The following is a 12,946-nucleotide window of genomic DNA, read 5'->3' on the forward strand; positions in this document are numbered from 1 at the left end:
ACTCAATAATAAAGATTTAAAAAATAAGAAAATAAAATATTTAAAAAGAAAAAAAATAACAACATAAAAACAATCCCAGGGAGTGATGTTAACTTTCTCAATTAACAGGGGAATAAACTGAACTCAGAACTTTTAAATTAATCATCCCTGGTCATCAAGCAAAGCCTGATACCAGATCTCCAGCCACTGACACCCACCCCACCCCTGTACACAGTGACAGCTCATACACGCTGTCTTCTTCATGATGTGCAATTAATAAGAAAGGCAAGAGAGTAAATAAATAATTGGAAGGGAGATCAAGTGTAAAAAGATATTTACTAAAATTGTACTTTTCAAAGTAGACAAAAGGTTCAGAACTAAACTAAACAGAAAAGTGCTGAGGGAGATGAATAGAACAGTAACATCTATACTCCTCTGCCTCCAGCAGGGGTGAGCAGACACGTGCAGCCTCCCTGAGAACCATCATCTTTTATTACTTTGTATTCAAGGTTGGTGGAAATGTGGGAAAGGGAAATATCTCCTTTTTTGGAAAATCTGTTATCAAGGATCTGTTTGATCCTGACACACTGGAATGTAAGGAGTCAGAATGTGACCAGCACATCAAATGTGAGGCCTTCCCCAAGCTCCTGCACAGTTGCTAAGTCCCCTCCCCACCAGCTCTGAATCTCAAGGGTCACAGAGATAGAAAAAACTATTGTAGGTGCTCCCAAAATAAGCAGGGATGCAGGCTCTCACCTGGCCATGGAATCAGGCTCTGACTTTTTTAAAGTAGCAATTCTTTCTTCCAAAGAAATCTGACACAGAAACTTAAATATAAGAATAATTGATAGGCCAGCTTGCTCTGTCCACCACTGGGGGCAATAAAGTCAGTCTGAAAACTAGACCACAATCTTTAAAATGCACTTCATTCTATGAGGCACTTAGAACGCAGAAATTACTATTTCAAAGTTTAGAATAATGTGCCTGGCTGGTGTGGCTCAGAGGACTTAGCATTGTCCCATGGACCAAGAGGTCCTGGGCTCAATTCCTGGTCAGGGTACATGCCCAGGTTGTGGGCTCGATCCCTAGTAGGGGGCATGCAGGAGGCAGCTGTTTAATGTGCCTCTCTCATCAATGTTTCTCTCTCTCTCTCCCTCTCTCTTCCTCTCTACCCAAAAATCAATACAAACATATTTTTTAAAAAGTTTAGAATAATGCACAAAACATTATTCTAAAAGTTTAGAATAATGCACAAGTTTAATATGTGAGAGAAATAGAATCCGAGGCATGGAAACATGGAACAGACTGATAAAAAAAAAAAAAAAGCCCGGCTTGTGAACGCCTCCAGGGCGGCGGGCGGGACCAGACCCCTTGGGGCACGGCGCATCTTGGCCTTTAAGGTTGATATTATAACCTTAAAGGTTAAAAACAGGAGCAGTAATCACATACCAGCATAAAGAGGACTGAAAAAACTAGCTATAAATCCCAGGTAAGCCTCAGCTTGGTGACTGATGGGCTTCAAGGTTGCCCTGAGTGTAGATAGTCTAGATGCAGCCTTCTCCAATCCAAGGGGCAGGGTGTTCTGATGCCTGACATCTGGGAATGATATGGAATGGGTTTCCATTGGAAAATACATAAGGGGATTACTCCTGGCAGCAGCACAAAGCTCTCTGTACCTCATTAACTATAGCAGATCCCAGAAGGAGTGCTGGAAAAGAACTCTGTGTGACTTCAGTAGCACAAGCTGATTCCTGGGATCGTAATCACATAGAACTGAAAGCAGCTCGTCTGGAGCCTACAGAGCTCACCAAAAGCCACCAGTATTAAAGTTGTTTCAGGCTTCTTGTTATTCGTGTAGTTTACTAAAAATTATATTACTTCTGGTATAATCCAGGTTTTTCTGTTTTATTCTTCTGACTGGTAAATAAATGCAAGTCCTGAATAGCAATAATAAAAATGCAATCTGAGTTTCTGGGTGAGAGAAAGCATCTAAACTGCACACCATGGCACAGGTTTCTCCCTTGAACCTTGGCAGACTGGGAACTAAGAGGCAGGCTCCAGTCCTGGGTTCAGCTTTGACCCTACCATTCAAAATTTGTGTGGCCTCTGAAAATCCTTTACCCTCTCTGAACCTCCTTTGCCTGTGAAAAAAATTGTGTGTGTAAAGAGCTCAGCCCAGTGCCTGTTAGGAAATTAATGCTTAGTAAATGCTAGCAACAATTAAGCTTGTGACATGTATCTTACCCTTTCCTTTGATCCTAGCAGCAAGCTAGACAGCCTGTTTTCAAACAAGTCCTCAGTCTTCAAGTGGCCTGCTGCCCCAGGCAGCGGGGGAAAGTTAGACAGCCCCAATTCAAAACTTGGGGATGGAGGTTTTGGTGGCGTTGGAGATTGGGTCTGACTCCTCTGAAAAAGAACAACACCACAAAGTCGCACAAGTGTAGACAGTACAGAGCTAAGAAACACACCAGAATAGTAAGGCAATAATCTGTTCTCTAATCTTCTGATTTCCACAACTATCTGAAAAGACAAACATAATCTGACCACAACAACTTTATCACCTAATCAAAGGTCACTTAGTAGGTCAAGTCACTTAGAAGGCAACTTCCACCACTGAGAGCATAGCTGTAAAGCTGAGCCCTTAAGGCTGAAAGGTTACTGCTGTGCGAAGCTGCTTCTCTATGACCAATACCCTCTGGTCCCTGGTACAGTGGGCCAACACAGACTGTGCAGGACACAGGTAAGCCGCAAAGTGATAGCTATGGACAAGGAAGACGCTGTGGAACAAGTGGACCCCACTGTCAAAAATCAGAGTAGCCTGAGTCTAGACATTAACCTATTCATCTCCATACAAATTTTGTATTATGAAACAGTGTGTAATTTAGGTCATAAAAGACAGTAAAAAACAAAAAACAAGGCCACTCTTCCAACTTTCTACAACTTATGTATGAAAGATTTCCATTAGGGGAAAAAAATGGTTTAACAAAAAAAAAAGGGGGGGGGTCAGTTATCTATATAATAAAAGGCTAATATGCAAATTGACCAAACAGTGGAATGACCAGTTGCTATGATGTGCACTGACCACCAGGGGGCAGATGCTCAATGGAGGAGGAGGGCGAGCGCCACTCAGCCAGAAGCCAGGCTCACGGCTGACGAGCGCAGTGGCAGGAGCCTTTCCCGTCTCCGCAGCAGTGCTAAGGATGTTCAACTGACAGCTCCCGGACTGAGGGAGGACGCAGGCCAGGCTGAGGGAATGTCCCCCCCCCCCAGTGCACGAATTTCATGCACTGGGCCTCTAGGCTGAAAATAAACTTATGGAAACACTGTATTTTTAAATCCCTAAGTAAAAATATGGTACTATTACATTCCTGACTTCAAGAAAGTAAATTCATCAGAATAATATCCAAGTGTAAATCATAAGCCCAAGCTCTCAGGAAAAAGGCAATGATATAATTTTATTGAAAAACAACAATCAACCTGTTTTAATAAGCTAGAAGTAATTTTGTAGGTGTTCAGGTCCTTGGCTGAAGGCATGAAGGAACAGAAAGGAAATGAAGTTTCTATTTAGGTGGTAGTTTTGTTGAATGTTAGCCACTTTGAGTGGATACAATGCTCTCATGGGGCTCACTTAACTTTGAAGGGCTGATACTCCCCAGAAACTTATACTAATACTAACAGGAAGATCATTTCCTCCAGAAGCAGAATCTGGAGAAAATCTGTTAGAACTCATGTGAGAGGAGATTAAGGATGACATGAATACGAGGTGGCAGCAATCCCATGCCTCCTCTGGGCAGCCTGGCAGCCACTCTCCTTCATTACAGTGCAGGCACTGAGTTGAGCCTCACTCTGCTTAGTCATGAGTCCTTGGAGTAGAGCTTGCACTAACTAACAGGAGCCATGATGGTCTCTGTAATTCAGCAAACCTAGAAGGCTATGCATAGACACCATGATCTCAAAGCAATTTTCAGGTTTTTATAGATCTTCATGTTTTTCAGAAGATAAGCATTTCTAAGGAGAAAGACTTCACAAAAATTTACATCACTATTTTTAGGGACAAAAGAGACAGGCAACAATTGCCCAGACACAAGAGGTACACAATGACAGGACCTAAGGATGGGATTTCCTCTGGAAGGTAGGTGTCTAACATTTTTTAGCATCTGATGGGCTTTACGTGAAGTATGAATGCTGCCTCAGTCCTATGGGTTTGGTCGGGCCAACACTCACCTGTATGTTATGTTTCTAGATTTCTGAAATCATCAGAATGTGCAACAACAGGTGCAATTTCTTTAACAAGTATAACTGTGTTATGTGCCTGGGCTTCTAAGAGGTTCCCAGGTATGAACATGTGAATCAGGAACATGGAACAAAATGAAACAGAAATGGCAACGAGAGAAAATTTCACCTTTTTAGGTGATATAGTGAGTGAGCAATGGGAGTAACTCATGTAAGATAACTAGACTCTGAAGAGATACAGATGATAGTCTTGTTAGTTTAAACATAACAGCAGGGGTGGGGAACCTTTTTCTGCCAAGTGTCATTTGGATACTTATAACATCACTTGAGGCCCAGTGCATGAAATTCGTGCATGGGTATGGTCCCTAGGCCTGGCCTGCAATCAGGGCCATCTTCCCTGGCTGCTGGCAGCCAGCCCCATCCCCCACCCCCGGGTCCCTGTTCACATCGGGCGATCAGAGCCTGCTGGTCAGGGGGAGGGACCAAGACGTTGGCCGTTCCCGCCTGCTTGCCAGCCCTGTCCCTGCCGTGAATCGCCCTCTATGTGTGGGGCAACCGGGGGGGGGGGCTTGGTGTGGTGCCACCAGCGTCCGCTGCCACCCACCCCCAGTTCCCTGTCCGCTATTAGGCGATTGGAGCCTGATGGCCAGGGGAAGGAACCTGAGAGGTTGGCCGGCAGGCCCCAACCGGGCAATTGGGGCCTGCAGACAGCTCCTATGTTGAGTGTCTGCCCAGTGGTGGTCAGTGCGCATCATAGCGACCAGTCGTTCCACTGTTCGGTTGATTTGCATATTACCCTTTTATTATATAGGATTCGAAGGCCATGCAACATGGTTAGCTTAAAAATTAGTCTGCTATATTTGATCAAACATTTAATTAACTCACCCCTAATGCCTTGGCAGGGACAGACCAAATGATTTCGAGGGCCTTATACATTCCCTACCCCTGCATTAAAGGAATCATTAATTCCAACTGAAATCAGCTGATATAAATTGCCTCACCAAAGGGTTCACTAAAAACTAGACTAAATCAGCTATAACACAGAATTATGGAAATTATGACTAATTTGCACTTTCTAAGTTCCAAAGAAAACACATCTTCTGTAATGGGAGAGTACATACTTGATGACTCAGGGGACTGGACCAATAATTTTCCTGTCTTTGCCAAGTGTGGAGTTTATTCTACACCTGCAAGTCCAGGAAACACCATTCCTTCCCTCATGTCTTCCTGCGTACTGCCAAGATGTTCTCCACCACTTGTGTGGAAACGCACCATATTAGCACTCCACAAAGCTCAGTAGAGAACTACGCATAGGCTGGACTGTCATCACCCAAGAAGACAGGACCCTGCCTCACATGCCCACCACCATAAGTTACAGCAGAGGCAATGATGCCTTCTGCATAGTGTTTTGAAGGAAAAAGATGGGTGAAGTATTTTCCACATGGGAAAAGTTTATTCTGTTTGCCAAACTGAACAAGCCCAGTTACTTTAAATTATCTATACTAAACGGGTAATATGCTAATTAGATAGCCACGGTGGTGGGGGCTGAGGCAGAGACGGTTAGGGGCGACCAGGCCGGCGGGGGTGGGGGGTGTAGCAGTTAGGGGGCGACCAGGCCAGCAGAGGGGCAGTTAGAGGGCGACCAGGCCGACAGGGGACCAGTCAGGTGGTAACCAGGCCAGCAGGGGGGCAGTTAGGGGCAATCAGGCCAGCAGGCAGAGGCGGTTAGGGGCGATCAGGCAGGCAGGCAGGCAGGCTAGCGGTTAGGAACCAGTGGTCCCAGATTGCGAGAGGGATGTCTGACTGCCAGTTGTCTAAACTGGCAGTCAGACATCCCCCGAGGGGTCCAGGATTGGAGAGGGTGCAGGCCAGGCTGAGGGACAACCCCCCTTCCCGTGCACGAATTTCATGCACTGGGCCACTAGTACTATATAGTTAACCACACGCAAGGACTCATGTGGACGCCTGCTGATAGACTACATCATGTGCATAGTATGTTCTGGCTGTACCTACTGCACAATACATGCACACACATGCACCATGTACTACCTCAGAAAACTAGCTACCATCTTCTCCCCATTAGAACATCAAAAATATCAGCTATTACTTCATGGATATGACATAAAAAGAAAACTTCTTTTAAAATGTTCCTTATTACGTCTTAACATTTATTCTTAATGTAACTGCAATTACATTTCATGCTTGCTTAATATAAATTATATTTAAATGTCTTGCAAAAATACCACAAGCTTGATGTACTCACTGTAAACTTCTCCTCTCTTTTCTTCCGGTAACCAAAGGAATTTTTCCTAGAGGAGAGAAAAGCAAAACAGTTAATTTTTTCCCACTTGGAGCTTTTTTTGTTGTTGACACTATTACACATGTCCCTCATTCCCCACCCCACGTTGCCCACCTGCATCCCCCTCTCCCTTGGCCTTCACCACTGTTGTCTGTGTCTATGGGCTATGAATATATGTTCTTTGGCTAATCTCTTCACCTTCTTTTATCCAGTACCTCCCACCTCCCTCCCCTCTGACATTTGTCAGTCTGATCCATGTATCCATGCCTTTGTTTCTATTTTGTTCATCAGATGCCACATACTAGTGAGATTATATGGTATTTGTCTTTCTGACTGGCTTATTTTGCTTAGCTCAATAATCTCCAGGTCCATCTATGCTGTTACAAGAAGTTAAGAGTCCTTTTTTTTCAATAGCCACATAGTATTCCATTGTCTAAATGTACCACAGTCTTTTCATCCACTTATCTACTAATGGGCACTTGTGCTGTTTCCAGATCTTGGCTATTATAAATAACACTACTATAAACACAGGCGTGAATATATTCTTTTTAACTGGTGTTTTGGGATTCTTAGGATATATTCTCAAAAATGCAATGGTTGGGCCAAATGGCAGTTCCATTTTTAATTTTTTGAGGAAACTCCATACTATTTTCCACAGTGGCTGCATCAGTCTGCATTCCTGCATTCCCAGCACTAGGGTTCCCTTGTCTTCACATCCTCACCAGCACTTGTTTGTTGATTTATTGATGGTAGCCATTCTGCCATTCTGGGAAGTGATACCTTATTGTAAGTTTGTTTTTTAATTTAAAAAACATTTTTTAAATTTGATTTTAGAGAGAAAGGGAGAGAGAAAAAGAGAGTGAGAGAGAGAGAGAAACATTGATGCAAGAGCAGAACATTAATCAGCTGCCTCCTGCACGCCCCCTTGTCAGGGAGTGAGCCCTGAACCCTGGCATGTGCCCCAACCAGAAATTGAACCGGTGACCTTTTGGTGCACAGGACAACATTCAACCATCTGAGCCACAACAGCCAGGGCTCACTATAGTTTTAATTTGCATCCCAGAAATTGCGGTGACCTTTTGGTGCACAGGACAACATTCAACCATCTGAGCCACAACAGCCAGGGCTCACTATAGTTTTAATTTGCATCATCCTGATGATTCCCACTTGGAACATTTTTCACTGGGCACATGTAAGAGCACACATATTTAATCTTAATGATTTTGTATTCTTTTATAATGACTTTTGATTCAAAATCCCAACCTTAAGAAGTATAAGCAAAAGAAACAAAAACTATATAGTAAAGGACTAAAAATGATGTCTAGATTGGAAAATAAAAATATTAAAAGAATATTCCTAGTGGCTATTTCAAATTTTTGTTATGATTATCAATCTTGAACATCCATTCAGTTGGAATGACAGGATGTGTAAAATCTGACACTGAGACGGGAGCAGCTTCGTAGAGGAAGGTACCCGGTAGCGGGGGGCACATGAGGAGGAGCCAGGGGAGATCTAAGAAGCCCTGGTAAGCGCCCCGGCACTGGCCCTGCCAGACCTACCCAGGGACTACAGGGATATATCTCCTCACACTGCCCTTACAGGAGGACACGGGAGCCACCTTAAAGAAGTCTCCTGACCTCAGGAGGAAAGGAAAAAGCTCCTGAGATACTTAACCACCTGGCAGCCATATAGGGGCCAAGGAATTGACTAAAAGACCAGTAGGGCCCCTAGAAGTTCTCATAGCCCTGCCAGCACGAAGGCTCCCAGAGAAGCCTACTCATCTGCCAGAGGAGCAGAGGCTAGCTGAGAAACTAAGGGCCCGGGAAGGAGAGGCTGAATGCCAAATGCCTCCTCAATTCCATATCGTAGAGGAGGGCGCTGAATCAAAAATTTGATTCGGGCATAAGACCAGTAGGGACAGAGCAGGGTAACGATTAAAAAACCAGCTCTGAGACTCCGCGGAGTTCTGGAAGGTGGAGCCCTGCGAGTTCCCACAGCCTCCCAGGCTCTTGTTTACACACTTCCTCTTAAATCTGTGAGTTTGATTGTTGATCCCAGTGCATGTGATTGCCCAGTTGGGGTCGCTAGCGGAGCTTGTAGGGGAAGATTGTTTTTGGGGAGCCTGGGAAACAGAGCTGGGAGTGGCGACTGGTGAACCAGCTCTGGGCGGAGCTGGTTCAGGTACAATAGAGAACTCCTGGTCAGAGAGGACTTAAAGCCTTGGAGGTCAATCCAGACACACTGCCACCCAGAGGCAGAGCCACGAACTGACTCTTCTGTACATACAAATACAGCAGTAAGGGGAACCAATACGGCCTGCCTTAAAATCAGGACTGTGGCTTACAACACGGAGGAACAGTGTATCAGAGGGAAATTCAACATTCTCCTGAATTCCGGGCGTGCCAAAAAGAAGAGTAGAAGATCTGAAGCACCTGCATTACTGCACATTTTTATTTTATTTTTTTTAATTAATTACTTTTTCACCTTTTAACTAAGAAAACATTTTTTTTTACCCTTTTATTATATAGGATTCGAAGGCCATGCAACATGGTTAGCTTAAAAATTAGTCTGCTATATTTGATCAAACATTTAATTAACTCACCCCTAATGCCTTGGCAGGGACAGACCAAATGATTTCGAGGGCCTTATACATTCCCTACCCCTGCATTAAAGGAATCATTAATTCCAACTGAAATCAGCTGATATAAATTGCCTCACCAAAGGGTTCACTAAAAACTAGACTAAATCAGCTATAACACAGAATTATGGAAATTATGACTAATTTGCAGTTTCTAAGTTCCAAAGAAAACACATCTTCTGTAATGGGAGAGTACATACTTGATGACTCAGGGGACTGGACCAATAATTTTCCTGTCTTTGCCAAGTGTGGAGTTTATTCTACACCTGCAAGTCCAGGAAACACCATTCCTTCCCTCATGTCTTCCTGCGTACTGCCAAGATGTTCTCCACCACTTGTGTGGAAACGCACCATATTAGCACTCCACAAAGCTCAGTAGAGAACTACGCATAGGCTGGACTGTCATCACCCAAGAAGACAGGACCCTGCCTCACATGCCCACCACCATAAGTTACAGCAGAGGCAATGATGCCTTCTGCATAGTGTTTTGAAGGAAAAAGATGGGTGAAGTATTTTCCACATGGGAAAAGTTTATTCTGTTTGCCAAACTGAACAAGCCCAGTTACTTTAAATTATCTATACTAAACGGGTAATATGCTAATTAGATAGCCACGGTGGTGGGGGCTGAGGCAGAGACGGTTAGGGGCGACCAGGCCGGCGGGGGTGGGGGGTGTAGCAGTTAGGGGGCGACCAGGCCAGCAGAGGGGCAGTTAGAGGGCGACCAGGCCGACAGGGGACCAGTCAGGTGGTAACCAGGCCAGCAGGGGGGCAGTTAGGGGCAATCAGGCCAGCAGGCAGAGGCGGTTAGGGGCGATCAGGCAGGCAGGCAGGCAGGCTAGCGGTTAGGAACCAGTGGTCCCAGATTGCGAGAGGGATGTCTGACTGCCAGTTGTCTAAACTGGCAGTCAGACATCCCCCGAGGGGTCCAGGATTGGAGAGGGTGCAGGCCAGGCTGAGGGACAACCCCCCTTCCCGTGCACGAATTTCATGCACTGGGCCACTAGTACTATATAGTTAACCACACGCAAGGACTCATGTGGACGCCTGCTGATAGACTACATCATGTGCATAGTATGTTCTGGCTGTACCTACTGCACAATACATGCACACACATGCACCATGTACTACCTCAGAAAACTAGCTACCATCTTCTCCCCATTAGAACATCAAAAATATCAGCTATTACTTCATGGATATGACATAAAAAGAAAACTTCTTTTAAAATGTTCCTTATTACGTCTTAACATTTATTCTTAATGTAACTGCAATTACATTTCATGCTTGCTTAATATAAATTATATTTAAATGTCTTGCAAAAATACCACAAGCTTGATGTACTCACTGTAAACTTCTCCTCTCTTTTCTTCCGGTAACCAAAGGAATTTTTCCTAGAGGAGAGAAAAGCAAAACAGTTAATTTTTTCCCACTTGGAGCTTTTTTTGTTGTTGACACTATTACACATGTCCCTCATTCCCCACCCCACGTTGCCCACCTGCATCCCCCTCTCCCTTGGCCTTCACCACTGTTGTCTGTGTCTATGGGCTATGAATATATGTTCTTTGGCTAATCTCTTCACCTTCTTTTATCCAGTACCTCCCACCTCCCTCCCCTCTGACATTTGTCAGTCTGATCCATGTATCCATGCCTTTGTTTCTATTTTGTTCATCAGATGCCACATACTAGTGAGATTATATGGTATTTGTCTTTCTGACTGGCTTATTTTGCTTAGCTCAATAATCTCCAGGTCCATCTATGCTGTTACAAGAAGTTAAGAGTCCTTTTTTTTCAATAGCCACATAGTATTCCATTGTCTAAATGTACCACAGTCTTTTCATCCACTTATCTACTAATGGGCACTTGTGCTGTTTCCAGATCTTGGCTATTATAAATAACACTACTATAAACACAGGCGTGAATATATTCTTTTTAACTGGTGTTTTGGGATTCTTAGGATATATTCTCAAAAATGCAATGGTTGGGCCAAATGGCAGTTCCATTTTTAATTTTTTGAGGAAACTCCATACTATTTTCCACAGTGGCTGCATCAGTCTGCATTCCCACCAAAAGTGCACTAGGGTTCCCTTGTCTTCACATCCTCACCAGCACTTGTTTGTTGATTTATTGATGGTAGCCATTCTGGTAAGGTGTGAAGTGATACCTTATTGTAAGTTTGTTTTTTAATTTAAAAAACATTTTTTAAATTTGATTTTAGAGAGAAAGGGAGAGAGAAAAAGAGAGTGAGAGAGAGAGAGAAACATTGATGCAAGAGCAGAACATTAATCAGCTGCCTCCTGCACGCCCCCTTGTCAGGGAGTGAGCCCTGAACCCTGGCATGTGCCCCAACCAGAAATTGAACCGGTGACCTTTTGGTGCACAGGACAACATTCAACCATCTGAGCCACAACAGCCAGGGCTCACTATAGTTTTAATTTGCATCTCTCTGATGATTCCCACTTGGAACATTTTTCACTGGGCACATGTAAGAGCACACATATTTAATCTTAATGATTTTGTATTCTTTTATAATGACTTTTGATTCAAAATCCCAACCTTAAGAAGTATAAGCAAAAGAAACAAAAACTATATAGTAAAGGACTAAAAATGATGTCTAGATTGGAAAATAAAAATATTAAAAGAATATTCCTAGTGGCTATTTCAAATTTTTGTTATGATTATCAATCTTGAACATCCATTCAGTTGGAATGACAGGATGTGTAAAATCTGACACTGAGACGGGAGCAGCTTCGTAGAGGAAGGTACCCGGTAGCGGGGGGCACATGAGGAGGAGCCAGGGGAGATCTAAGAAGCCCTGGTAAGCGCCCCGGCACTGGCCCTGCCAGACCTACCCAGGGACTACAGGGATATATCTCCTCACACTGCCCTTACAGGAGGACACGGGAGCCACCTTAAAGAAGTCTCCTGACCTCAGGAGGAAAGGAAAAAGCTCCTGAGATACTTAACCACCTGGCAGCCATATAGGGGCCAAGAAATTGACTAAAAGACCAGTAGGGCCCCTAGAAGTTCTCATAGCCCTGCCAGCACGAAGGCTCCCAGAGAAGCCTACTCATCTGCCAGAGGAGCAGAGGCTAGCTGAGAAACTAAGGGCCCGGGAAGGAGAGGCTGAATGCCAAATGCCTCCTCAATTCCATATCGTAGAGGAGGGCGCTGAATCAAAAATTTGATTCGGGCATAAGACCAGTAGGGACAGAGCAGGGTAACGATTAAAAAACCAGCTCTGAGACTCCGCGGAGTTCTGGAAGGTGGAGCCCTGCGAGTTCCCACAGCCTCCCAGGCTCTTGTTTACACACTTCCTCTTAAATCTGTGAGTTTGATTGTTGATCCCAGTGCATGTGATTGCCCAGTTGGGGTCGCTAGCGGAGCTTGTAGGGGAAGATTGTTTTTGGGGAGCCTGGGAAACAGAGCTGGGAGTGGCGACTGGTGAACCAGCTCTGGGCGGAGCTGGTTCAGGTACAATAGAGAACTCCTGGTCAGAGAGGACTTAAAGCCTTGGAGGTCAATCCAGACACACTGCCACCCAGAGGCAGAGCCACGAACTGACTCTTCTGTACATACAAATACAGCAGTAAGGGGAACCAATACGGCCTGCCTTAAAATCAGGACTGTGGCTTACAACACGGAGGAACAGTGTATCAGAGGGAAATTCAACATTCTCCTGAATTCCGGGCGTGCCAAAAAGAAGAGTAGAAGATCTGAAGCACCTGCATTACTGCACATTTTTATTTTATTTTTTTTAATTAATTACTTTTTCACCTTTTAACTAAGAAAACATTTTTTTT

The 12,946-nt window shown here is 44.3% G+C and overlaps 1 protein-coding gene across 9 annotated transcripts in view; it reads right to left on the reverse strand.

Moving 5' to 3' along the window:
• Positions 1 to 12,946, reverse strand: part of LARP4B (La ribonucleoprotein domain family, member 4B) — a 90,749-nt gene that overhangs the window by 8,388 nt on the left and 69,415 nt on the right. For 5 of the 9 annotated variants that reach the window (XM_014528507.1, XM_005880447.2, XM_005880445.2 and 2 more), the window contains 2 exons: positions 10,492 to 10,537; positions 2,224 to 2,385 (listed from right to left, as the gene is read on the reverse strand). In XM_014528507.1, the coding sequence (XP_014383993.1) occupies positions 2,224 to 2,385; positions 10,492 to 10,537 (208 nt within the window). Of the gene's footprint in view, positions 1 to 2,223; positions 2,386 to 6,475; positions 6,522 to 10,491; positions 10,538 to 12,946 lie in introns of all 9 variants that reach the window. The other 4 variants (XM_014528510.1, XM_014528506.1, XM_005880448.2 and 1 more) reach the window with 2 other exon arrangements.

Source organism: Myotis brandtii, unplaced genomic scaffold, assembly GCF_000412655.1.
Source record: "Myotis brandtii unplaced genomic scaffold, ASM41265v1 scaffold639, whole genome shotgun sequence".
In the NCBI taxonomy this organism is placed as follows: domain Eukaryota; kingdom Metazoa; phylum Chordata; class Mammalia; order Chiroptera; family Vespertilionidae; genus Myotis; species Myotis brandtii.